At 54.1% G+C, this 27,939-nt stretch overlaps 1 protein-coding gene and 1 long non-coding RNA gene across 2 annotated transcripts; one reads left to right on the top strand and one right to left on the bottom strand.

Annotated features, from left to right (window-relative positions):
- Positions 1–27: 27 nt before the first annotated feature.
- On the top strand, positions 28–18,076 carry LOC115385437 (uncharacterized). Its single transcript, XR_003931128.1, has 3 exons — positions 28–38; positions 16,948–16,953; positions 17,919–18,076. It is a non-coding gene; the product is annotated as an uncharacterized LOC115385437 (long non-coding RNA).
- On the bottom strand, positions 4,439–27,939 carry LOC115385436 (retinal guanylyl cyclase 1-like). Its single transcript, XM_030087431.1, has 14 exons — positions 27,877–27,939; positions 25,763–25,879; positions 17,076–17,159; positions 16,813–16,989; positions 15,319–15,472; positions 15,091–15,234; positions 14,396–14,544; positions 14,143–14,306; positions 11,756–11,879; positions 11,613–11,681; positions 11,280–11,454; positions 5,612–5,710; positions 4,823–4,908; positions 4,439–4,528 (listed from the first exon to the last, which is right to left on the bottom strand). Exons 2-14 carry the CDS (start codon positions 25,856–25,858, stop codon positions 4,439–4,441), a joined length of 1,611 nt encoding a protein of 536 aa, XP_029943291.1. The 5' UTR covers positions 25,859–25,879; positions 27,877–27,939.

Raw genomic sequence — 27,939 nt, 5'->3', positions numbered from 1 at the left:
CAGTAACCCTGCATTTTGAGAGCGGAGTGCTCTGATTGGTTGATAAGGCGTTAAAGCATCTTGGAGATAGGTTGGAGCCATCCCATTTAGGATTTTGTAAGTGAGGAGAAGGATTTTAAATCTAACTCTAAACTCGACAGGAAGCCAGTGAAGAGATTTTAGAACGGGAGTAATGTGTTCACGTCTTCTAGTTCCAGTTAATAATCTGGCGGCTGCATTTTGAACCAACTGAAAGTTTTTTAATACACTTTTGGGCAGGCTGCAAGAAGGGAGTTGCAGTAGTCCAGTCTAGTAGAAACAAATGCATGGATGAGTTTTTCTGCATCGCTTCTAGGTAGAATGTTTCTTATTTTAGCTATGTTGTGCAAGTGGAAATATGCTGTTTTACAAGCCAGGTTGATGTGTGCTTTAAAGGAGATATCCTGATCAAATAAGACCCCGAGGTTCCTGACAGTAGAGGAGGAGGATACACTAACGTTATCTAAGGTGATAATCTGTTCAGATAGACACTCTCTCAGTTTATGGGGGCCTAGTATAATGACCTCTGTTTTGCCAGGATTCAGACGGAGATAGTTCGTAGTCATCCAGGATTTAATTTCTCTGATACAGTCACTGAGTCTGTCTATTTGATTAGTTTGATCAGGTTTCATAGATAAATACAGTTGTGTGTCATCTGCATAGCAATGAAAATTGATATCGTGACTTCTAATTATGTTCCCTAAAGGAAGCATATATAACAGAAATAAAATTGGCCCGAGCACGGACCCTTGAGGAACCCCATAACTGACCTGGGAGCACGGTGAGGACTGTTGGTTAACGTGAACAAATTGGTACCTATTAGATAAATAGGATTTGAACCAGCAGAGGGCTTTTCCTCTGATGCCAACCTCACATTCTAACCTCTGCAGGAGAATATTGTGGTCGATTGTATCAAAAGCTGCACTGAGGTCTAAGAGAACCAGGACTGAGACTAGACCTGCGTCAGCCGCCAATAGCAAGTCATTAGTGACTTTAATTAACGCAGTCTCAGTGCTGTGATAAGCTCTATATCCTAATCGTCGACAGTCCCACACAGGAGGTTGAATCACGCGGCCCAAACGACTGCGCACTTTCACAGGAGCAGGTGCAGGACCCGCTGGTAGGGCAACTGCAGGTGCAGGGGGCACCGTGGGAGCATCTGATTTTGGGGGGACGCCCCCTTCTTGGATTCTGCGCCACCTCCACCGGCTCGTCCAGCAGAACGTGCTGTCACGACTGGGGTAAAAGGCGGTAACATAAAGGCCACAGATGTGAAGTGGAAAAAAAATTATTTATTATCAAAAGTACAAAATTAACGGGAACAAAAATAGACTCTAAACTAGAGCTGTCAATCCACAAACACTAAGGCCAAAAACTAACGGAAATACAACACAGATTCCTCAAACCAAACAGAATCAAGAGCCTCACTGACTGACGAAGTAAGAGTGACTACCAGAGCATGCCGTTTGCAGCAGGCTGCCATCAGTGTCCTCGGGACATCGGAGAAGGGGAGGCAGTGTGAGCAGGAACCGGGACAAAATGCCAACTGGCCCCTCTGAAACTGGGCCGCCCTGCCGCCATTGACCAGGGTTCTGACGGATCAGGGAGGAACTCTCCAGGGACCTGCAAAGGCTGACCCAGGACCAGCTCAGCAGAAGACGCCTACAGATCCTTCTTTGGGGCCAAGCGTAGACCCAGCATGACGTCCAGCGCCGTGCTGAAACGGACCACCCAGGTGGATATGAAGGCTGCTGCCACCTCTGTGGATGAAGCCAGTGGAGCCACCTCTGGCCACCTGGTGGTCCGGTCCACCACAGTCAGGAGGTGAGTAAAAGGTTTTTTTTTCAGGACCTCCAAGATATGACTCACAGACTCCTGGGGGTCCACAAACCCCAGTTTGACAACTGCTGCTGAAGATATGCTGTTACTGTACAAATCTATGCTTGTTTTTGTATTATGATATATATACATATATATATATATATATATATATAAAAAGAAAAATAACCAAAAAAAAAAAAAATCATTGGTGAATTATGCAATCTGATTACGAGCTCTTTCAGAGTGATTACATACATTTCAATAGGTAACACTGCCCCCACCCCCCCCCCCCCCCCCCACACACACACACACACACACACACACACACACACACACACACACACACACACAACACACACACACACACACACTTTCAGAGATTGATGCGCAGGTTGCCAGTTGGGAGAGATTACTTGATTTTTTTCACATTTTCGGAGCGACATCCCACCCTTCAGAAAACCGGCGCAGGTTGACAGTTCAGGAGAGACTACTAGCTTTTAGGGAGTTGTGGGGCATCACACCTGACAGCGCTCGTGCACCCAACACCCAACACCCAACGCTGTTCGCTGTCTGCAGCGCTCCTCACGGTAGCAGCTCAGAAGAAATGCTTTAGGCGACCATGTCTTCATATTCAGAATATCATGAAATGACTGGTACCTGTTTCCATGGCTGGGATAATGTGAATTCAGCCAACAGACTCACCAGCACTCTCCAACTTCAGCTGGAAACATTACCCCACTGTTACCGGTCGACCTTCATCTTCGTTAATTCCACCATTCGTTAATTCAAGCATTCTACTGTCTCAGGTGTCTTTTCCAGTAAGATCTGTTCTGCAGTCCAGTGGTTCCCATCTTGGATTTACAATATGTGGGTCATAAAAGGAGGACAAACTGACCTGCCTCTTCTGGTTCTGGTTGGCTCAGATCAAGACTCTGACTGCTTTGATTGGTTCAAAACAGCGTGAGTTAAATGACTCCAACGTGATTCCATTGAACACAATACACTAGGACTATCCAAACTCAGTCCTGGATCCCGCAGTCCTGCATGTCCTCCCTGCTTCAACATGCCTGAATCTCATGAAGATAAAGGGCCAAGTCCAGCAGAAAGCCTGATAATGAGTATCACTGCAATCAGCTGTATTGAAGCAGGGAGAACACGGAGAACATGCAGGGCTGTGGCCTTCAGGACCGACTCTGGACACCCCTGGACTACACTGTTCCAAAACAACAAAGCACATGAAAATACTGTGTCTCCACCTAGGAGAACTTTAATCCCTGGACCCAGACCCCGGTAAGGGATGGAGACTCTCCAGAGGAGTGTAGGGACTGTCCAGAGGAGGGTAAGGGCTGTCCAGAGGTGAATAAAGGCTGTCCAGAGGAGGGTAAGGGCTGTCCAAAGGAGGGTAGGGACTGTCCAGAGGAGGGTAGGGACTGTTCAAAGGAGGGTAAGGGCTGTCCAGAGGAGGGTAGGGACTGTTCAGGGGAGGGTAATGGCTGTCCAGAGGAGGGTAGGACTGTCCAGAGGAGGGTAATGGCTGTCCAGAGGAGGGTAGGGACTGTCCAGAGGAGGGTAATGGCTGTCCAGAGGAGGGTAAGGGCTGTCCAGAGGAGGGTAAGGGCTGTCCAGAGGAGGGTAAGGACTGTCCAGAGGAGGGTAGGGACTGTCCAGAGGAGGGTAGGGACTGTCCAGTGGAAGGCAGGGACTGTCCAGAACTAACTGTAACTTTGCTTCTCGTCCTGATGTGTGTGGTTCTACCAACAGGAGAAACAAAGACAAGCAGAGATTTTAGTTTGTGGTTGATGGAAGTTTTAATATGTGGACTCTGAAAATAGTACAAGTACAGGTACGGGTAGGGGTAGAGGACATACAGATGAGGTACAGACATGTGGTTCCTGTTTCAGACTACATAGGCACAGTGATTACCTGGTTAGTTAGCGACCACCTGCACAAACTAGCTTTCAGCTAAAGCAGGAGAGACGAGTCAACGGTCAGCACTCAGTGAGCCGGGGTCCAGGACCAGCTGGAGACCGGGTCCAGCTCTGCAACTAGCTGGTGTCCGCGACCGGCTGGAGACCGGGACCAGCTGGAGACCAGGACCAGTCGGTTCACAAGTCTTTCCATTCGTCAACCTGTGTGAAAATCTGACTTTAACTCAAGTTTGGCTCCAAGTTTGAAACAGCTGAAAAACACAACCTGAGATGCAGGTTTGAGGTAGTGTGTGTGTTTGTGTGTGGACATTTCTGTGTGTCTGCTGTGTGTGTGTCTGTGTGTCCCTGGTGTGTGTCTATGAGTAGATATCTATGTGTCTGCACTGTGTGTGTGTGTGTGTGTGTGTGTGTGTGTGTGTGTGTGTGTGTGTGTGTGTGTGTGTGTGTGTGTGTGTGTGTCTGTGTGTGTCTGAAGTTTAGTGTGTCTTCATTTCTTGATCTTCTTCTGCCGGTCCAGGAACCGTTGCCGTCTCTCCACTGGAATCTCGTCCAGACTGATGCCATGGTTACTCGCCCTGAGACAGACACAGAGGACAGAGACATGTCTCACTGGGACAGACATGGTCCTCCTGGGTCTCATGGAAGCCAGGCCTGAGGTCAAGTCATGGTTCTTACCCTCCAGTGAGATCTGGGGGAACTGGAAGAGGTTTATCAAAACCATCTCGTCCAATCAGCCAATAGGTGTCTTCTGAGCCTTTCACCTGAAGACACACACAAAGGTCAACATGTCCACCTGGACGCTAGACGTGGACAGTCTGGGCCAGACTGGATCCACCTGGACCTGTACAGTCTGAGCCAGACTGGATGGTTTCCTGGTGCTGTCACTCCTCAGAGTGGAGCTTCATGGAGTAGATCCTGTATGTGCAGGAGGTGTAGTAACTGTAGGTACAATAGGTGTAGTAATGCAGCAGATGGTGCTGCAGGTGGAGCAACAGGTGGTGCAGGTGGTGCAGCGGGTGGTGCAGGTGGTGCACGCTATTGGTGTTCCAGCATACCTGAGCCTTTCGGGTATCAAACACATATCCCAACTTGAGGCTGGTCAGGACCTTGACAGTGTTCAAACTGATGTGGATCCGGTAAGCTGTGGAGCAGAGACGTGGTCAGAGGTGGAGGTCAGAGGTGGAGGTCAGAGGCAGAGGTCAGGCACAGAGGTCAGAGGTGGAGGTCAGAGGTGGAGGTCAGAGGCAGAGGTCAGGCACAGAGGTCAGAGGTGGAGGTCAGAGGTGGAGGTCAGAGGCAGATGTCAGGCATAGAGGTCAGAGGTGGAGGTCAGAGGCAGAGGTCAGGCATAGAGGTCAGAGGTGGAGGTCAGGCATAGAGGTCAGAGGCGGAGGTCAGAGGCAGAGGTCAGGCACAGAGGTCAGAGGTGGAGGTCAGAGGCAGAGGTCAGGCATAGAGGTCAGAGGTGGAGGTCAGGCATAGAGGTCAGAGGCGGAGGTCAGAGGCAGAGGTCAGGCACAGAGGTCAGAGGTGGAGGTCAGAGGCAGAGGTCAGGCACAGAGGTCAGAGGTGGAGGTCAGAGGCAGAGGTCAGGCACAGAGGTCAGAGGTGGAGGTCAGAGGCAGAGGTCAGGCGGAGGTCAGAGGTGGAGGTCAGGCACAGAGGTCAGAGGTGGAGGTCAGAGGCAGAGGTCAGGCACAGAGGTCAGAGGTGGAGGTCAGAGGCAGAGGTCAGGCGGAGGTCAGAGGTGGAGGTCAGGCACAGAGGTCAGAGGTGGAGGTCAGAGGCAGAGGTCAGGCATAGAGGTCAGAGGTGGAGGTCAGAGGTGGAGGTCAGATACCTACGTAGACCAGTTGCTTCCATGTGCGACGCCGTCGTCACCGTGTCCCCAAACAGGCAGTACCGAGGCATCGTCAGTCCAACCACACCTGCTACCACCGGGCCTGTGAGCACGCACACAGACACACACACACACACACACACACACACACACACACACACACACGCACACAGAATTGAGGGTTCTTTTTTCTTTTAACAAAGTCAAAGACAGAACAATGCAGCCATCACACACAAACTGAACCCCTCCCACCCCGACCCCAGAACTCGTCACTTACACTTCAGAAAAGAAAAAGAAAAAGAAAGGCATCCATATAACGCCTACTAACAGACCGCACATCGTGCACACGCTCAGCACTCAGAAAGTACAGTAATCACACCGTCACACTGGCGGCTGCCACGCCTTCAACCACAGACAGGAACGGCTCCCAGGGACCATTAAACTTCTGCACAGAACCTCTAATGGCAAATCGGATGTTTTCCAGATGAATATGACCTCTCAATCATAACCCCTTTATTATTTATCCAATTAGCCAGGATGTGCCTCCTGGCCAACAAAGAGCAGAGGACCATCAGGCTCTTGTTGCAGCCACTGAGAGCAGCACCCTCAGGGATCTCCCCAAATAATGAAAGAAGTGCAGATGGGCTTATTGTCTTTCCACACTCTTTGGGAAAGATGTCAATTATTGATTTCCAGAACCTCTACAACTTGGTCATGTCATAAACATATCCAACAGTGTAGCTGGGGCCTGATTACAGCGGCCACAAGTGGGATCGCATTCCGGTTTAGGTTTGGACAGCTTGACCCTGGACCTGGACTGTTCTGTGCCTGAGGCATACTGAGGAGGAATGGATTTTCTGTTCAATGTTTTGCCAGACTGAACCTGAAAGAGAGTCAGATAAGTCTGTGTCCCATTTGTTTTGAAGTGATTCTAAGCCGACTGCTTGACATGAACTGAGCAACTCATAGATTTTACTCGCTGTTTGCTTAGTAGAGGTTTTACATTTAAAAATTGAATCTAAAAGAGACAGTCCTCCGTCGGACCCCCGGGACCGACTCGGTGCGATGCCCGGAGCGGGCCGCTCCGTAGGCCCGCTGGGTGAGACGGCACGTCTCGGTCCTGCTGCCGGTCGCCGGGGAGCCGGTCGGAGAGGCGGGGGCGGCCGACAGTGTGATCCGCGTCGCCCGCCGCCAAAGCCCGACCGGGCCTGGAGGCCGGGCCGCTGGGTTGGGGTAACAGCCTGCCGCGGCCACGGCGCAGGGCGCCGTGCCGGGCGGGCGGCCCCCATGGCGGGTCCGGGGTTCCTGTGTGCTCTGCTTCTCTCCTGCTTCTCTGACTCCTCCTGCTGGAGCCGCTCACATTTCGCCGAATTCCTCCAAACAAAATCATAGACAGTTGGTATTCGGACAAACAAACGACACACTCGGCTCTAAACCACCACTTTGTCGCCTAATTAAAAAAAAAAATCTCGATAAAGTTCTACATTTGAAGAGTTGAAAGCTAAAGTGAAATCAGCTTTAGCAGATCGATTTCGGCACCGATTCCACCATTGTCAACATGAAGACAGGACACAAGCTCCTCCCACTCCTGCCAGTGAGCTGCCGTGCGTCGCGAGCGTTGCAAGCGTCGTGTGTCATTTGCACACGCGTCGAATTCCACACTTTACACGCGTCAACTTTGAGGCGTCAGTGACGCCCGTGACGCTTGCAACGCGTCCGGTGTGAACGCACCATGTGCCCCCACTGTGTGTGTGTGTGTGTGTGTGTGTATGTGTGTGTCTGTGTGTGAGTGTGTGTGAGTGGGCGTGGCCAGACTGGGAAGCAGACTTAACAGCCTGTTCTGAGGAGGCTCGTCAGAGCGACTTTTTAGACCGCTGAAATGCCAAACAAAGGATGAATTTGGGGCGAACAAACTTTTTTTTTTTTTTTTCCTTGTCCTGTTGGGCAGCTGGGGCGTGCAATATTGTATGACTGTAGCCTTTTACTGTCCGAACAGATTTTAATGTCAGCAGCAGGACGAGACTGAACCTCCTCCTGCTGCTGCCTTTATTTAAAGCTGGCATCCGGCATGGCTGAGGACAGGACCGGGACGGAGACGCTCAGAGAGCGAGAGACAGAAAGAGAGAGAGATAAAGAGAGGGAGAACGGGGGGGGGGGGGGGGGGGGGGGGGGGGGGGGGGGGGGGGGCACAACCTATGTACACATTCACAATACAAGACAGTGTTGTCAACTCACCACACACAACCAAGGACAATCCCAAACCCCAATCTAGACAACACCAAAACAGAGCCAACAACCAACACAAAAACTGACATATATATATATATATATAGATATATACAGTTTGATGTCATCCATGTAGAGGAGGTGGCTGACACGCTGTATACCAAGAATGAGCGAGACATGGACTCCCTGATTCACCTCACCAGGATATACAGCAATGACATCGGGATGTCATTCGGACTGGATCAGTGTGGACGAATGGTATCTAGAAGAGGGAAGGTGATCACAACTGAAGGAGTTGAATTACCTGAAGGGAACATAACAGATGTGCAGGACAGCTACAAGTACCTGGGGATCCCACATGTAAATGGTAACCATGAGAAGGCAGCTGGAAAGTCAGCCACAGCCAAATACCTACAGAGAGTAAGACAGGTCCTGAAGAGCCAGCTGAACGGCAAAAATAAGATCCAGGCCATAAACACCTCCACCCTACCAGTAATCAGATACCCTGCTGGCATAATTTCCTGGCCACTGGAAGAAATGCAAGCCACTGATATCAAGACCAGAAAGCTCCTTACAATGCACGGAGGGTTCCACCCTAAGTCCAGCATACTGAGGCTGTACACCAAGAGAAAGGAGGGAGGCCGAGGACTAGTGGGTGTCAGAGCCACGATCCAGGAGGAAACCAAGAGCCTCCATGAGTATACCAAGAAGATGGCCCCCAGTGATGATCTGCTAAGTGAATGCCTCAGACATCAAAAGCCCAGTAAGGAGGAGCCAGAGGAGCTATCATGGGCAGATAAATCCCTGCATGGCATGGACCACCGACACATTGAAGAAGTGGCTGACATTGGAAAAACATACCAGTGGCTGGAAAAGGCTGGACTGAAGGACAGCACAGAGGCAGTAATCATGGCTGCACAAGAACAGGCCCTGAACACAAGATCAGTAGAGGCCGGGATCTACCACACCAAACCAGACCCCAGGTGCAGACTGTGCCAAGAAGCCCCAGAGACAGTACAGACCATCACAGCAGGGGGTCAGATGCTGGCAGGCAAGGCAGACATGGAACGGCACAACCAGGTAGCGGGCGTCGTGTACAGGAACATGTGTACCGAGTATGGACTGGAGGTCCCAGGGTCCAGATGGGAGACACCTCCAAAGGTGGTCCAGAACAATTGAGCCAAGATCCTGTGGGACTTCCAGATCCAGACTGACCAGCAGGTGACGACCAATCAACCAGACATAGTGGTGGTGGATGAACAGCAGGAGACAGCTGTGGTGATAGATGGAGCAATCCCAAGAGATGGAACATCAGGAAGAAGGAGCAGAGAAGCTGGAGAAGCACCAAGGGCTGAGGGAAGAGAGAGAGAGAGTGTGGGGCATGAAGACAACAGTGATACCAGGAGTGATCGGGACACTGGGAGCAGGAACCCCCAAGCTGGGAGGATGGCTCCAGCAGAGACCAGGAACAACATCTGAGAGCTCTGTTCAGAAGAGCACAATCCTAGGACCAGCTAAGATCCTGCAGAACCCTCCAGCTCCAGGACTCTGGTAGACCCTGCAGAACCCTCCAGCTCCCAGGACTCTGGTAGACCCTGCAGAACCCTCCAGCTCCAGGACTCTGGTAGAGGACCCGAGCTGGAAGGAGACAGACACAATACCGCCGGGGTGGCGAGAACACAATTTTTATATATATGTATGTATATATATATATATATATATATATATATATATATATATATATATATATATATACAATTTCTTTTTTTTTTCTTCCCCCTGATGAACCATATTAGTGAACAGACCAGGCCACAAAAATAAAAGGAGGTGTAGGGAAGGAAGGAAATGCAAGGACACCACAAACCTTTTTTTTTTGTTTTTTTTGTTTTTTTTGAGAATATAGCTAGTAGTAACTAGTAGTAAACTAGTAGTAACTAGTAGTAACTAGTAGTAACTAGTAGTAAACTCGGGGCGTGCATCAAGAGAGGTCTGCTACAGATCACCATTATTCTAACCACCACCAGAAGACAAGGTAACCCAGTATGTGAAGAGTGATTAAAGATCAGCGTGATCATGTGAATATGATGGTGACAGTGATGGTGATAGTGATCATGCATATATGACCTCTGACCCCTGAGAAGGCCAGAAGCAGGCCAGAGAGGCCCTCAGAGCCCAGACAGCCGGCGGTCAACACAGAGCCCGGATCCAAGCCGCCCCCCCAGGCAGACGCCCCCGCTCCGGTTCAGAAACGGGGCAGAGGAAAGCCCCGGCCGGGGACCCCGGCAGCCCCGGGGCCCGGGCCCCGCGGAGCCGAGACCCCAAGGCCCAAGAGCCCAAGAGCCGACCCCCCACACAGGTGGAGGGCCATGACCCCCCCCCGGGAGAACCGGTCCACACGGGCGGCTACCCACCCCAGGCCAGTACACCCCCCAGCGCTCCGGCCACGCACCCCCGTGGGCGCGAACCCCACATCCAGGCCCCCCCGCCACCCACAACCGCCGCCCCCACCCCCAAACCCCACCACTGCAGACAGGTATGCGCCCCCCAGAGCCAGGAGCACCCCAAACCACAGCCGGTCCAAACCCCAGGCCTGTGGGGAAAACAACAGCCCCCCCCCCCACAAGGAATCCGTAAACGGGGGCAAAGAAGAGCCCATTGCCCCCTCCCCCCTCGCCTCGTGAGTGTTGATGGAGTATATGTTGTTTGCGATTAAAATTGAGGGGCAGTAACCACACCGTGCCGCGAGTGAGGCCAAACGAGCAGTCCCTTCTACCTGAACAGCCCCCCCCCCGACACGGCGCACCAAGACCCCCCGACGTGTGTGTTTGTATGTACACACCCACCTTCCCCAACCCCCTAACCCCCACAGCCCACCATCACCACCCCCCTATCTACCCCCCATCCACCCCACCCCCCCGTCCACCACCCCCCCACCCATCCACCCCACCCCCCCGTCCACCACCCCCCCCACCCATCCACCCCACCCCCCCGTCCACCACCACCACAACCCCCCACCCCGATGCCCTGGATTCCGGGTCAGCAACCAAACAGAAGGGGGTGCACCGACCCCGGGGGCGCGGCAGCACGCCCGAGCCGACCGCCCGAGCCGACTGCCCCCCCCCCAGCCAGGCCGACCCCCCCACCCTAATGGAAGGGGACAGCCCCCAGGCACCAGGGCCCAGGGCCCCCAGCCACACCCGCCCCAGGACACCCTGAACACCCGGACATGAACCGGCATGTCCGGGGCGAACAAATTTAAATACTACGTTTTTGGGCTTCTGAGACCGAAATGACGGGACTGAAAAATAGCATCATATGTCCCCGTTAAGTAGGAAGTGAGGGTTCTGCTTGTGTACCTCTGTCATCCTCTGAAGAAGTGTGGGTCTTCCCGTTACTCATCACCTGTGTGTGTGTGTGTGTGTGTGTGTGTGTGTGTGTGTGTGTACCTGAGTGCAGCCCAATGCGGATCTTGACTTTGACCTCAGGCATGTGTTTGATCTTGAAGGCGGCGATGGAGTGCAGGATGTCCAGGGACATGTTGGCCACTTCAGCAGCGTGCTGGCTACCGTTTCTGTTGGGAACACCAGAGGCCACCATGTAGGCGTCTCCAATAGTTTCCACCTACACACACGCACACACACACGTGTCAGTGTATATCTGATGTTTTCAGGAGTTTCTTCTCTGATTAATCGAGCTGTTTTCATCCAGGAGCGTCTCAGATCACTCAGTGGACAAATCTGCTTATTTTCTTCAGAACAGATCAAGGGAAAACTTTCTACCTTGTAAACATCATGAGTCGCAATGATGGCATCGAACATGGTGTAGAGGTCGTTCAGCAGGTCCACCACCTGCAGAGAGTCCAGACAGCAGGGTGAGTGGGTGACCCGGAGCAGTCCTTTGACCCGGGGAACCAGGCGCTCACCTCAATAGGCTCGCTGAGAGCGGAGATGGTGGTGAAGCCCACGATGTCGCTGAAGTACAGGGTGCTGTCGGAGTAGTGCTCCGGGCGCACCGGCTTGCCCTTCTTCAGGGCCTGAGCAACCGATCTGCAGCAGAACATGGAGAACCCTCACCATTCCCAGCTGTGGACGGTCTACAGCAGGTAGAGGATGATCTACAGCAGGTGGTGGATGGTCTACAGGTGAAGGATGGTCTGCAGGTGGAGGATGGTCTGCAGGTGGAGGATGGTCTACAGGTGAAGGATGGTCTGCAGGTGGAGGATGGTCTGCAGGTGGAGGATGGTCTACAGGTGAAGGATGGTCTGCAGGTGGAGGATGGTCTGCAGGTGGAGGATGGTCTACAGGTGGAGGATGGTCTACAGCAGGTGGAGGATGGTCTACAGGTGGAGGATGGTCTACAGGTGAAGGATGGTCTGCAGGTGGAGGATGGTCTGCAGGTGGAGGATGGTCTACAGGTGAAGGATGGTCTACTGGTGAAGGATGGTCTGCAGGTGGAGGATGGTCTGCAGGTGGAGGATGGTCTACAGGTGAAGGATGGTCTACAGGTGAAGGATGGTCTGCAGGTGGAGGATGGTCTACAGGTGGAGGATGGTCTACAGGTGAAGGATGGTCTGCAGGTGGAGGATGGTCTACAGGTGAAGGATGGTCTACTGGTGAAGGATGGTCTGCAGGTGGAGGATGGTCTACAGGTGGAGGATGGTCTACAGGTGGAGGATAGTCTACAGCAGGTGGAGGATGGTCTACAGCAGGTGGAGGATGGTCTACAGGTGGAGGATGGTCTACAGCAGGTGGAGGGTGGTCTACAGGTGGTGGTGGATGGTCTACAGCAGGTGGAGGGTGGTCTATAGGTGGAGGATGGTCTACAGGTGAAGGATGGTCTACAGCAGGTGGTGGATGGTCTACAGGTGGAGGATGGTCTACAGGTGAAGGATGGTCTACAGCAGGTGGTGGATGGTCTACAGGTGGAGGATGGTCTACAGGTGAAGGATGGTCTACAGCAGGTGGTGGATGGTCTACAGGTGAAGGATGGTCTGCAGGTGGAGGATGGTCTACAGGTGAAGGATGGTCTACAGCAGGTGGAGGATGGTCTGCAGGTGGAGGATGGTCTACAGGTGAAGGATGGTCTACTGGTGAAGGATGGTCTGCAGGTGGAGGATGGTCTACAGGTGGAGGATGGTCTACAGCAGGTGGAGGATGGTCTACAGGTGAAGGATGGTCTACAGGTGAAGGATGGTCTACAGCAGGTGGTGGATGGTCTACAGGTGGAGGATGGTCTGCAGGTGGAGGATGGTCTACAGGTGGAGGATGGTCTACAGGTGGAGGATGGTCTACAGCAGGTGGAGGATGGTCTACAGCAGGTGGAGGATGGTCTACAGGTGGAGGATGGTCTACAGCAGGTGGAGGGTGGTCTACAGGTGGTGGTGGATGGTCTACAGCAGGTGGAGGATGGTCTACAGGTGGAGGATGGTCTACAGCAGGTGGAGGGTGGTCTACAGGTGGTGGTGGATGGTCTACAGCAGGTGAAGGATGGTCTACAGGTGGAGGATGGTCTACAGGTGAAGGATGGTCTACTGGTGAAGGATGGTCTGCAGGTGGAGGATGGTCTACAGGTGGAGGATGGTCTACAGGTGGAGGATGGTCTACAGCAGGTGGAGGATGGTCTACAGCAGGTGGAGGATGGTCTACAGGTGGAGGATGGTCTACAGCAGGTGGAGGGTGGTCTACAGGTGGTGGTGGATGGTCTACAGCAGGTGGAGGGTGTTCTACAGGTGGTGGTGGATGGTCTACAGCTGGTGGAGGGTGGTCTATAGGTGGAGGATGGTCTGCAGCAGGTGGAGGGTGGTCTACAGGTGGAGGGTGGTCTACAGCAGGTGGAGGATGGTCTACAGGTGGAGGGTGGTCTACAGCAGGTGGAGGATGGTCTACAGCAGGTGGAGGGTGGTCTACAGCAGGTGGAGGATGGTCTACAGCAGGTGGAGGGTGGTCTACAGCAGGTGGAGGGTGGTCTACAGCTGGTGGAGGGTGGTCTATAGGTGGAGGATGGTCTACAGCAGGTGGAGGGTGGTCTACAGCAGGTGGAGGGTGGTCTACAGCAGGTGGAGGGTGGTCTACAGCTGGTGGAGGGTGGTCTATAGGTGGAGGATGGTCTACAGCAGGTGGAGGGTGGTCTACAGGTGGAGGGTGGTCTACAGCAGGTGGAGGATGGTCTACAGGTGGAGGATGGTCTACAGCAGGTGGAGGATGGTCTACAGCAGGTGGAGGATGGTCTACAGCAGGTGGAGGGTGGTCTACAGGTGGAGGGTGGTCTACAGGTGGAGGACGGTCTCCAGGTGGTGCTCCCCCTCCTCACTTGGGCAGCAGCTGTCCAACCAGCTTCTCGGTCTTGTTCCTCTCCACCTCCAGCTCGTCCGTCCTCTCCCGGATCAGGTCCTCCAGGTTGGAGCTGTACTGCTCCAGCATCCGCAGCATGGAGTCGATGATGTTCGCCCTCTTGCCCCTGTTAATGCCCCGGAACTACAGACACGCACACCCAGGGGCAGGTTCAGGACAGAGACACAGGGCAGACCTCCCAGCAGCCAGCAGGGGGCGCCGGCTGATCGCACCTGTTTGAAGATGTCGTCAAAACTGGGCCGCTTGTCGGGGTCCTCGTTCCAGCACTCGTTCATCAGACTGAGACACTCAGCCGGAGCCTCGTCCACCGAAACCACCGGCCGGCACAGAGGAGGAGGCTGCTTCAGACGCTCCACGATCTCTGAGGGACAGACGGAGGGACCGACGGAGGGACAGACGGGGAGGGACAGACGGGGAGGGACAGGGCACAGAGAGTCAGAGAGGGACCGACGGAGGGACAGACGGGGAGGGACAGGGCACAGAGACACAAAGAGTCAGAGAGGGACAGACGGAGAGGGACAGACAGGGAGGGACAGGGCACAGAGAGTCAGAGAGTCAGAGAGGGACCGACGGAGGGACAGACGGGGAGGGACAGGGCACAGAGACACAGAGAGTCAGAGAGGGACAGACGGAGAGGGACAGACAGGGAGGGACAGGGCACAGAGAGTCAGAGAGTCAGAGAGGGACCGACGGAGGGACAGACGGGGAGGGACAGGGCACAGAGACACAGAGAGTCAGAGAGGGACAGACGGAGAGGGACAGACAGGGAGGGACAGAGCACATAGAGTCAAAGAGTCAGAGAGGGACCGACAGAGGGACAGACGGGGAGGGACAGGGCACAGAGACACAGAGAGTCAGAGAGGGACAGATGGGGAGTCAGAGAGAGGGACAGGGAGTGGTGCCTCACCGTGGGCGGGCATGTCCATCATGGCGTAGGGCAGCGTGCGGGAGATCACTTCCTGGATGATGATGGAGAAACTGAAGACGTCTCCAGAAAAAGATCCTCCACGGACCGGGTTTCTGAGAAGCTCCGGAGCTGTCCACAACAACTCTGAGAGGACGGGGGACAGACAGGGTCCTTAGATGTCCATGTGTGCATGCTACACGTCGACAGGACATGCGTCTTTGTCTTTACCCTGGGGGTCCTCTGGTAGACTGATGGTCTGAGCGTGGAGGATCATGGGAAGTCCATAATCTGTGATCTTCAGGACAAAACGTCCATCCACCAAACAGTTTGTGGACTTGAGACGGCCGTGACTCAAACCTCGCAGGTGGAGGTACTTCATCCCCTGAAACAGGTCACATGACAGCAGCTCAATGGACAGAGCACCACTGCACGGCGTGAGGAGCACTTCCGTGAACCACCGTCTATCGTCAGGGCAAAGCAGTGCTGTGGGGTGTAGAAGCCGACTGGGGATGAGAAATTTGCAGGTTTGATTCCCACAGTGGTCAAGTCACCTATGTGTCTCCCTGAACATGACCCTTGACCCCCAGCAGTCCACTGCATCGTAGAAACAGGACAGGTCAATGTGGAAAAGAGACTTTGACAAAATTATCATCAGTTAAACCTTAAAATTATTGTCTTTGAAAAGCATCATCTGAGAAAGCCATTACAATATAAAACCACTGTCTGTGGACACAGATAGTGGTGTAGACCACTGGAAACACACTGGAAACCACTGTCTGTGAACACACCAGAAACCACTGTCTGTGAACACACGAGAAACCACTGTCTGTGAACACACCAGAAACCACTGTCTGTGAACACACCGGAAACCACTGTCTGTGGACACACCGGAAACCACTGTCTGTGAACACACCAGAAACCACTGTCTGTGGACACACCGGAAACCACTGTCTGTGGACACACCAGAAACCACTGTCTGTGAGCACACCAGAAACCACTGTCTGTGGACACACCAGAAACCACTGTCTGTGGACACACCGGAAACCACTGTCTGTGGACACACCGGAAACCACTGTCTGTGAACACACCAGAAACCACTGTCTGTGGACACACCGGAAACCACTGTCTGTGGACACACCGGAAACCACTGTCTGTGGACACACCAGAAACCACTGTCTGTGAACACACCGGAAACCACTGTCTGTGAACACACCAGAAACCACTGTCTGTGGACACACCAGAAACCACTGTCTGTGAACACACCGGAAACCACTGTCTGTGAACACACGAGAAACCACTGTCTGTGAACACACCAGAAACCACTGTCTGTGAACACACCGGAAACCACTGTCTGTGAACACACCGGAAACCACTGTCTGTGAACACACCAGAAACCACTGTCTGTGAACACACCGGAAACCACTGTCTGTGGACACACCGGAAACCACTGTCTGTGGACACACCGGAAACCACTGTCTGTGGACACAGCGTTGGGGAACCATTCTAAGCCACTGTCTGTGAACACACCGGAAACCACTGTCTGTGGACACACCAGAAACCACTGTCTGTGGACACACCGGAAACCACTGTCTGTGAACACACCGGAAACCACTGTCTGTGGACACACCAGAAACCACTGTCTGTGGACACACCGGAAACCACTGTCTGTGGACACAGCGTTGGGGAACCATTCTAAGCCACTGTCTGTGGACACAGCAGTACCTTGATCAGGTCCATGAGCAGTGAGGACTTGAACATCCAGTCCAGCCTCATGTCGCCGTCCCCCAGCAGGTCTGCCAGACTGCCTCTTGGACAGTGTTCCACCACCAGGGCGAAGATGCCGGAGTCCAGGAACAGGCCCAGGTACAGGTTCAGGTTCTCGTGGCGCATGTCCCGCAGCTGCTGACACACAGGAAGTGCTGGGAAACACCACCGCGGCGCCGGGGCGGCGCCGGGTGTGGCTGAGCACAGTGTTGATGACACACCTGGCCAAACAGACTCTGAGTGTTTGGGTTGATGGCGGCGACGGCCTTCCCAACAGGAATCTTCTTCAGCCAGACCCAGTCGCCCTGGAAACGGGAGGACCAATCACAGCTCAGCAGGCTTCAGAGAGGCGTGAGGAGGGTGGAGCCGGTGTGAAGCAGTGCCTTCATCTCCACTCAGCAGACTCAATGAAACCAACAGGAAGAACCTTCCGTTCATGTGAGACTGCTGGTTCTGGTTCTTAGACGATGTTTCAGTGAACTTGGTTTCCTGATCGGCTGAACCAGCAGAACGTCTCCGTTCCAGACCAAAGGGACTCTGGTTTAATGTGGACCAGCTTCATTTAGGACTGGCTCCACATTCAGACCAGATTTCAATGTATACCAGGCACACTGCAGCGAATGTCTCTTTTTTGTTCATTTCTTTATGTCAAACATTTACAAAAGAAAAAAAACTCACTTTTTCAGAACTTGTGAAATGTCCAGTGTATCTCGAGTGTTTACAGCTTCAACAAATATAAAATCATTTAAAATATTACCATGCAGCTTTAGAATGGACCAAAGAACTGTCAGTCATGAATGGATGAATGGATGGATGAATGAATGGATTCTGCCGGGGATAACCGGCTCGTGGCGGTCAAGCGCTCCTAGCGGCGTGGCTTTTTGATCCCTGGACGTGGCGCTTCCTGTCACTGTGAAGCAGACTCCCCAGGCGGTGGACTGTTCTCCACTGACAGGGAGCGTGAGCTGGTTAGACCGTGGTGAGAGGGTTACTTTCACCCTGCTGATGATGTGTTGCAATAGTGAGACATTGCCCACAAGGGGAAATTTGGGGCTGTGGTTCAGTGGGGAGAGCAGTCGTCCCACAATGGGGATGTTGTGGGTTCGATTCCCGTCTCCCCCTGTCTGCATGTCGAAGTGTCCTTGGGGAAGACGCTGAACCCTGAACTGCCCCACCGTTGTACGTCGCTCTGGACAAAAGCGTCTGCTAAATGGAATTGCAGAAATGTCATTTCTGCCCCGGCAGCCCTGTGCAGGCGCCTTCACATGGGCGAGTGTGTGTAGTGTGAGACAGCTGCATCAGTCCAGATTAGGGCTGGGTGCCGTTTAACGGTACCTCAGTGGTACCGACCCAAAAACTTGGGTATATACCGGTACAGGGCTCGAAGCAGGAGAAGATGGCATGCCTGAAAATTTTTTTGGAGAGGGGGGTGGGGGTGGGGGTGGGGCACCGGGCTCTTCCAGGGGGGTCTAGGGAAGAAGACAGTTTGGTACATTTGCAGTCAAACTACAACAATCTGCTGCACTTTGACACCATAACTGAAGAACTAACAGTCCTGCACTGCCTCCAACTGTGAAAGAGATGCTTCATCAACATGTTAAACTACCCTTTAAACACGACATCAAAATGCTGTAAAAAAAAAAAAAAAAAAAAAAAAAGCCTGTTTTTGAGATAGATATTCAAATTTTATTAAATTTATTATTTATTCCAAAACCCCATCCCGGTCAAAAACAAATAGGAAAGAAAAAGGAAAAAGAGCGAGAGCGTCAGGCTCCGTCACCTCAGCGCCCGTCACTCACCGACAGCTCTGGGCGTCCGGAACAGCTTGAAGCTTATGAAAAACACCATCAACACGCCGTCTCAAATAATCAAACAATATTCAAACTGAGCTACAAACTCTGGAGCCAGGAACCACATTTCAACTCGGGCACAACACACAAAAAAAGACAGCGCAGCGCGTCCATCCAGAACTACTAAATCCTGACAGCGCTGCAGGTCTTCCTCTTCCACCCAACCACCAGACCGCTGCAGCACAACACAAAGCCTTCCCCAACAACTTATTATTGTTTTGTGTTTTCCAACATTTTTGGTAAGTTCACCGACCTGTCGATGAGAGGAAACAATGGGGACGGGGGGTTCCCTTTTCCCAAGCCATATAACAACCTCTGTCCATAGACACGGACGGACTGTCAGGATGTGGACTCCAAACTCTCCACCTGACTCGTTCTCCACAGAGCTCAGACACGTAGAATCGTTTCTGATCCGTTTCTGATCCGTTTCTGATCCGTTTCTGATCTGTGAGCGCCTCCTGGGCTGCGCTCTCATCTGGAGGTCTGCCTCCGTTCTCCACGCAGCTCAAACACTCCACAACAGAATTATTCCAGAGCCTGTGCTCCTCTGTGGGGCTCCAGGCCTGGGGACGGCCCCCCGGGGGGGGACGGCCCCGTCCCAGGGGGACAGCCTCGTCCCGGGGGGACAGCCTCGTCCCGGGGGTACAGCCCTGCCCCGGGGGAACAGCCCCGTCCCGGGGGGACAGCCTCGTCCCGGGGGGACAGCCTCGTCCCGGGGGGACAGCCCCGCCCCAGGGGAACAGCCCCGTCCCGGGGGGACAGCCTCATCCCGGGGGGACAGCCTCGTCCCGGGGGTACAGCCCTGCCCCGGGGGGGACGGCCCTGTCCCGAGGGTACAGCCCCGCCCCGGGGGTACAGCCCCGCCCCGGGGGGGACGGCCCTGTCCCGGGGGGATAGCCTCGTCCCGGGGGGACAGCCTTGTCCCGGGGGGACAGCCCCGTCCCGGGGGGATAGCCTCGTCCCAGGGGGACAGCCTTGTCCCGAGGGGACAGCCCCGCCCCGGGGGGACAGCCCTGCCCCGGGGGGAACGGCCCTGTCCCGGGGGGACAGCCCCGTCCCGGGGGGACAGCCCCGTCCCGGGGGGATAGCCTCGTCCCAGGGGGACAGCCTTGTCCCGAGGGGACAGCCCCGCCCCGGGGGGACAGCCCTGCCCCGGGGGGGACGGCCCTGTCCCGGGGGGACAGCCCCGTCCCGGGGGGACAGCCTCGTCCTGGGACTCTACACTCAGTCCGACTCCGGCCGTCTCTCCTGCTGCAGCAGCCGTCACGGCGCCTGTCAGAGACCTTCACTGCTCGTCCGAGTGAGGGGGCGGGGCTTAGTGAGAGGTCAGCTGCTCTGTCTGAACAACAGTCACTTCATGACAGCAACAAACAAAAACTGATTTTGATAAATAACTTCGTAAAGTTCCTCCATTTACACAAACTGCTGCTGGAAATGTAGCGCTGCCTCGACACGCGAGAGGCCAGAGAAGTGATCAGCGCACGGCTAGGAACCAATCAGAGGCTTTGTCCAAAGTGTGAAACACTTAAGGCCCGCCCAACTCGCTCTGATTGGCTAAAACTCCTGAACACTGAGCACCACTGGTAGTTAGAACTGTCACTTAATGACTGGTTACAGAGAAGAAGAAAAAAACAAACAAACAAAATATCTCTACGCCGGATTTCCGGCACCCTGCCGGAGGTCTTCAAGCCCTGCCGGTACCAAGCAAGAGCCGTGCGTACGGGTATCAGTTTCGGTTCTTAAAGTGACAGTGCGGTCAATAAACATGCGCGGAAACGATGGTTCAGTTCTTCTCTTTTACTGAAAAAACGCTGCATCCATCATTGAACATGTGACCACATCTTACCGCTCTCACTCTTTCTAACAGCATGCAGAGAGCCTGCAGCCCTTCTTCCTCTGTGGTGTCTGTGTAAAATAAGGTTGAACATGCAAACAGCACACCTAGTGGCAGGAAGTGCAAATGCAGTCATGGCGTCATCTGTGCGCCGTGAAGGCAGGTACTGAAAAAACTACAGTTCAGGAACCGGTACCGTACGTGAGGTATCGAAAAAATACTTGTACCCGATAAATATCTAACGGTACCCAGCCGTAGTTCAGATCAGCCTTCCCAGCTTTTCTCAGTACTCCAGGTCAACCCCACTGGTCACCAGCAGGAGGGTGGAGATGACCTGGGTGGTGGAGGATGACCTGGGTGGTGGGGATGACCTGGTGGGGATGACCTGGGTGGTGGAGGATGACCTGGGTGGTGGAGGATGACCTGGGTGGTGGAGGATGACCTGGTGGGGATGACCTGAGTGGTGGAGGATGACCTGGGTGGTGGAGGATGACCTGGTGGGGATGACCTGGTGGGGATGACCTGGGTGGTGGAGGATGACCTGGTGGAGGATGACCTGGGTGGTGGAGGATGACCTGGTGGGGATGACCTGGGGGGTGGGGTTGACCTGGGTGGTGGAGGATGACCTGGTGGGGATGACCTGGGTGGTGGAGGATGACCTGGGTGGTGGAGGATGACCTGGGTGGTGGAGATGACCTGGGTGGTGGGGATGACCTGGTGGGGATGACCTGGGTGGTGGAGGATGACCTGGGTGGTGGAGGATGACCTGGTGGGGATGACCTGGGTGGTGGGGTTGACCTGGGTGGTGGAGGATGACCTGGGTGGTGGAGGATGACCTGGTGGGGATGACCTGGGTGGTGAGGATGACCTGGGTGGTGGAGGATGACCTGGGTGGTGGAGGATGACCTGGTGGGGATGACCTGGGTGGTGGAGGATGACCTGGGTGGTGGAGGATGACCTGGGTGGTGGAGGATGACCTGGGTGGTGGAGGATGACCTGGTGGGGATGACCTGGGTGGTGGGGTTGACCTGGGTGGTGGAGGATGACCTGGGTGGTGGGGATGACCTGGGTGGTGGAGGATGACCTGGGTGGTGGAGGATGACCTGGGTGGTGGAGGATGACCTGATGGGGATGACCTGGGTGGTGGAGGATGACCTGGGTGGTGGAGGATAACCTGGTGGGGATGACCTGGGTGGTGGGGTTGACCTGGGTGGTGGGGATGACCTGGGTGGTGGAGGATGACCCGGGTGGTGGAGGATGACCTGGGTGGTGGGGATGACCTGGTGGGGATGACCTGGGTGGTGGAGGATGACCTGGGTGGGTGGTGGGGATGACCTGGTGGGGATGACCTGGGTGGTGGAGGATGACCTGGATGGTGGAGGATGACCTGGTGGGGATGACCTGGGTGGTGGGGGATGACCTGGTGGAGGATGATCTGGGTGGTGGAGGATGACCTGGATGGTGGAGGATGACCTGGTGGGGATGACCTGGGTGGTGGGGGATGACCTGGTGGAGGATGACCTGGGTGGTGGAGGATGACCTGGATGGTGGAGGATGACCTGGTGGGGATGACCTGGGTGGGTGGTGGGGATGACCTGGGTGGTGGGGGATGACCTGGTGGGGATGACCTGGGTGGGTGGTGGGGATGACCTGGGTGGTGGGGGATGACCTGGTGGAGGATGACCTGGGTGGTGGAGGATGACCTGGATGGTGGAGGATGGCCTGGTGGGGATGACCTGGGTGGGTGGTGGGGATGACCTGGGTGGTGGGGATGACCTGGTGGGGATGACCTGGGTGGTGGAGGATGACCTGGTGGGGATGACCTGGGTGGTGGGGATGACCTGGTGGGGATGACCTGGGTGGTGGAGGATGACCTGGTGGGGATGACCTGGGTGGTGGGGATGACCTGGTGGGGATGACCTGGGTGGTGGAGGATGACCTGGTGGGGATGACCTGGGTGGTGGGGATGACCTGGTGGGGATGACCTGGGTGGTGGAGGATGACCTGGTGGGGGATGACCTGGGTGGTGGGGATGACCTGGTGGGGATGACCTGGTGGGGATGACCAGGGTGGTGGGGATGACCTGGGTGGTGGGGGATGACCTGGTGGGGGATCACCTGGGTGGTGGGGATGACCTGAGTGGTGGAGGATGACCTGGTGGGGATGACCAGGGTGGTGGGGATGACCTGGTGGAGGATGACCTGGGTGGGTGGTGGGGATGACCTGGGTGGTGGGGGATGACCTGGTGGAGGATGACCTGGGTGGTGGGGATGACCTGGGTGGTGGAGGATGACCTGGGTGGTGGAGGATGACCTGGGTGGTGGGGATGACCTGGTGGGGATGACCTGGGTGGTGGGGATGACCTGGGTGGTGGGGGATGACCTGGGTGGTGGAGGATGACCTGGGTGGTGGAGGATGACCTGGTCGGGATGACCTGGGTGGTGGGGATGACCTGGGTGGTGGAGGATGACCTGGGTGGTGTGGATGACCTGGTGGGGATGACCTGGGTGGTGGGGGATGACCTGGTGGAGGATGACCTGGGTGGGTGGTGGGGATGACCTGGGGGGTGGGGATGACCTGGGTGGTGGAGGATGACCTGGTGGGGATGACCTGGTGGGGATGACCTGGTGGAGGATGACCTGGTGGGGATGACCTGGGTGGTGGGGATGACCTGGGTGGTGGAGGATGACCTGGTGGGGATGACCTGGTGGGGATGACCTGGGTGGTGGAGGATGACCTGGTGGGGATGACCTGGGTGGTGGGGATGACCTGGGTGGTGGGGATGACCTGGTGGAGGATGACCTGGTGGGGATGACCTGGTGGGGATGACCTGGTGGGGATGACCTGGTGGAGGATGACCTGGTGGGGATGACCTGAGGGGTGGGGGTATGGAGACGTCGTGGATGCAGCTATCAGTTCGTCAGTCCATGTCCATGTGTGTGTGTAGTTTGGCCCGTCCCCGTCGGCGCTCAGTTCGTAGCGACCCATTCGCAGATGGTCGCTGCAGTAGAGACCACTTCCACGGAAGCAGTAACTAGTTGCTGCAACAGTAATCCTATAGCAGGGCGCGAAATTCCCTATAAAATGGCGGCGGGGGCCGATTGAGATCGGACCGGTTTGGGTCCATATCAGCAGGTCCGGACCGCCTGTTGGTTCTTTTTTATCATGAAATTGCGTAGCTTCTCTTTTAATGAATCAATCATAACCAACACTCCTCTTAACTCAGATTCCATTTTTGCATTCTTCTTCTCTGTGCTTCACGCTGCACCATGCATCTAACAACCACAATGCGCCCTCTGCTGGATTGAAGGAGGTACTGCTTGGTTCAGGCGCTGCTGTGAACTCCAAACAACAAACACTTCAGAACACAATGACAGCAGTGGGTGTGAACAGTAACTGTAAATATGCAAATCTGCCAAACAGTTAATGATTTACTGCGATACTACAGTTCTCCAGCCCTGAATGAGGAAGTCACAGCTGCAGGCATGGGCGCAAATACAAAACATCAATGAACATCAGTGAGAGAGGTCCTCCAGGGTCTACTGGTCCTCCCGGGTCTACTGGTCCTCCCGGGTCTGATACATACACAGACAAAACCTGGTCAGATTAAGACCTGAATAGAATCAGAATCTACACTAACATTCACAGCCATCAGCAGGATCTTAGCTAAAATATTTAATTGGGAGCAACGACATGATATGAAATGTGGTCTGTGCTGGTATGGATTCTACGGTGAATGAGCCGCCACCACCAAAGGAACTAGTCAAAGCTGGGATGCTTCAATCAGTAATTAACAACATGCATACCTGCAGCAAAATAAATAAAAATCATTTTATAAATTTGCAACTTAGGATGGGCCACATAGCATGAGAAGATCTCCCATCCCAGACACAGAGCAGCAGCAGATAGAAACAGAACTAAACAAGCACAACAAAATACAACAGTTTCATTAAGAAATCACTGTTGGATCCTCTTTTTGATCAGCATTTTACAAAACTGAAATTTAAGGACCTGTTAAAACTTGTGAGGACCTGTTAAAATTTTCTGTGGACCTGCTGAAAAAATCTGGAGGACCTGTTAAAATGTTGACGAATTTCATGCCCTGTATAGTAACTATAGGATGACTATTGCAACAACACATCATCAGCAGGGTGAAACTAACCTGTCTCATGACGGTCTAGACCAGCTCACGCTCCCTGTTAGTGGAGAACGATCCACCGCCTGGGGAGTTCTGCTTCACAGCGACAGGAAGAGCCGACATCCAAGGATCAAAAAGCTATGAACGCTTGGCCGCCACGAGCCGGTTTTCCCTGTGGGAACTTTTCTGACAGCCAATCAGAAAGTAGCGTTTGGTCCCACAGCCAATCAGTGACAGCACGCTACATTTGTCACCTTTGCCTTGGACTTCATTTCTTTAATGTGGCTAAAAGGACAGCCTGCACTGAGAGCTGCTGAAACCTTTTCTCTGATCTCTGATGTGCAGAATGTCTTGACTGAGTGATATTACAGCACCTCTCTGCAGCCGCCAGGTCCTGGTCTGGACCTGGTCCTGGTCTGGAGCAGTCTAGCTCTACAGAATAAATCCTGGACCTGGTCCTGGTCTGGAGCAGTCTAGCTCTACAGAATAAATCCTGGACCTGGTCCTGGTCTGGAGCAGTCTAGCTCTACAGAATAAATCCTGGACCTGGTCCTGGTCTGGAGCAGTCTAGCTCTACAGAATAAATCCTGGACCTGGACCTGGTCTGGAGCAGTCTAGCTCTACAGAATAAATCCTGGACCTGGACCTGGTCTGGAGCAGTCTAGCTCTACAGAATAAATCCTGGTCCTGGTCTGGAGCAGTCTAGCTCTATAGAATAAATCCTGGACCTGGTCCTGGTCTGGAGCAGTCTAGCTCTACAGAATAAATCCTGGTCCTGGACCTGGTCTGGAGCAGTCTAGCTCTACAGAATAAATCCTGGACCTGGACCTGGTCTGGAGCAGTCTAGCTCTACAGAATAAATCCTGGACCTGGACCTGGTCTGGAGCAGTCTAGCTCTACAGAATAAATCCTGGACCTGGTCCTGGTCTGGAGCAGTCTAGCTCTACAGAATAGGTCTCCATGGTAACTGATGTCAAAATATATTTCACTTTGTCCAACTGTACTTTTGTGCAACCAGATGAAGGATTAGTTGATCCTGGATAACAAGACAGCCCAGCTTAATCCTTGATCGTGGTTCAGGCGTACCTCCAGGATCCCGATGTTGGAGCTCTCAGGTGTGGCCAGGATGTAGCTTCGAGCAATCGAGCGAATTGGAGTTTTTATTTCCAGAAGACTTCTCATGATGGACTCATCGTTCAGTTTCTGCAAACCACAACAAAACCAATAATAACAACAGCAGCGACAACAAACTCACTGTACTGTGGAGTGTCCTGTGACTTCAGCTGAACCAACAACATGATCCAATCCACCAGCCTGTTTAGAGAAATGACCCCCATCAGTGATCAGCACCAGATCAGATCAGATCAGAAACACACTCTGTGCCTTCAGGTCTTTAGGGTGGCTCTGACTCGAGCTCTTCTCCATCCAGCTGGTTGAAGAACTTCCAGCTCAGTCAAAAGTTGCTTCAAGTCACGTTTGAGACCAACTCTGAATACCTGATCTAAAGCTCAGAACCATCTGGCCCCACCAGGTCCTGCAGACCTGTTAGTCCCACATGATCCAGCAGAAGACTGGGTTCTCAGAGTGCTGCTTCCTGGTGGTTCCTGGTTCTCTAGCAGTAGAACAGGAGGCAGAGCTTTCAGCTACCAGGCTCCTGTCATGTGGACCCAGAGAGGGAGGAGGACCCAGTCTCTACTTTGAGGTTCTCTGCTGAATGAAGCTGCTTCAGGACTCTGGGCCATTTTCTAGAGGAGCTGGTGGAGGTTCAGACTGGTGGAGGTTCAGACTGGGGGAGGTTCAGGCTGGTGGAGGTTCAGACTGGGGGAGGTTCAGACTGGTGGAGGTTCAGACTGACGGAGGTTCAGGCTGGTGGAGGTTCAGACTGGGGGAGGTTCAGACTGGTGGAGGTTCAGACTGGTGGAGGTTCAGACTGACGGAGGTTCAGACTGGGGGAGGTTCAGACTGGGGGAGGTTCAGACTAACGGAGGTTCAGACTGGTGGAGGTTCAGACTGGTGGAGGTTCAGACTGGGGGAGGTTCAGACTGGTGGAGGTTCAGACTGGTGGAGGTTCAGACTGGTGGAGGTTCAGACTGGGGGAGGTTCAGACTGGTGGAGGTTCAGGCTGGTGGAGGTTCAGGCTAACGGAGGTTCAGACTGGTGGAGGTTCAGACTGGTGGAGGTTCAGGCTGGGGGAGGTTCAGACTGGTGGAGGTTCAGACTGGTGGAGGTTCAGACTGGTGGAGGTTCAGGCTAACGGAGGTTCAGACTGGTGGAGGTTCAGACTGGTGGAGGTTCAGGCTGGGGGAGGTTCAGACTGGTGGAGGTTCAGACTGGTGGAGGTTCAGACTGGGGGAGGTTCAGACTGGTGGAGGTTCAGACTGGTGGAGGTTCAGACTGGTGGAGGTTCAGACTGGGGGAGGTTCAGACTGGTGGAGGTTCAGACTGGGGGAGGTTCAGACTGGTGGAGGTTCAGACTGGTGGAGGTTCAGACTGGGGGAGGTTCAGACTGGGGGAGGTTCAGACTGGTGGAGGTTCAGACTGACGGAGGTTCAGACTGGGGAAGGTTCAAACTGGTGGAGGTTCAGACTGGTGGAGGTTCAGACTGGTGGAGGTTCAGACTGGGGGAGGTTCAGACTGGTGGAGGTTCAGACTGACGGAGGTTCAGACTGGGGAAGGTTCAAACTGGTGGAGGTTCAGACTGGTGGAGGTTCAGACTGGTGGAGGTTCAGACTGGGGAAGGTTCAAACTGGTGGAGGTTCAGACTGACGGAGGTTCAGACTGGGGAAGGTTCAGACTGGTGGAGGTTCAGACTGGTGGAGGTTCAGACTGGTGGAGGTTCAGACTGGTGGAGGTTCAGACTGGTGTGTTAACACGGCCAGTAACCAAGGAAGAGAAACAACAGAGAGACAGCTGCTGGACAGAATGTCTCTCTGGCCCTCTGGAGGAATCTGAGTCTCTGTCTCTTTCGCTGCCTCTGAGTGGACACTGCCTCTGAGTGGACACTGTCTCTGAGTGGACACTGTCTCTGAGTGGACACTGCCTCTGAGTGGACACTGTCTCTGAGTGGACACTGTCTCTGAGTGGACACTGCCTCTGAGTGGACACTGTCTCTGAGTGGACACTGTCTCTGAGTGGACACTGCCTCTGAGTGGACACTGTCTCTGAGTGGACACTGTCTCTGAGTGGACACTGTCTCTGACCTTCTTGCTGACTTGCGTATCGATGAAAACGATGTCGTCCAGGGTCAGGATCAGTTTGGTGAG

The sequence above is a fragment of the Salarias fasciatus genome, unplaced genomic scaffold (genome assembly GCF_902148845.1).
Source record: "Salarias fasciatus unplaced genomic scaffold, fSalaFa1.1, whole genome shotgun sequence".
NCBI lineage: Eukaryota > Metazoa > Chordata > Actinopteri > Blenniiformes > Blenniidae > Salarias > Salarias fasciatus.
The sequence above is the reverse complement of the archived record's forward strand: the minus strand, read 5'-3'. Positions and strand labels throughout refer to the sequence as shown.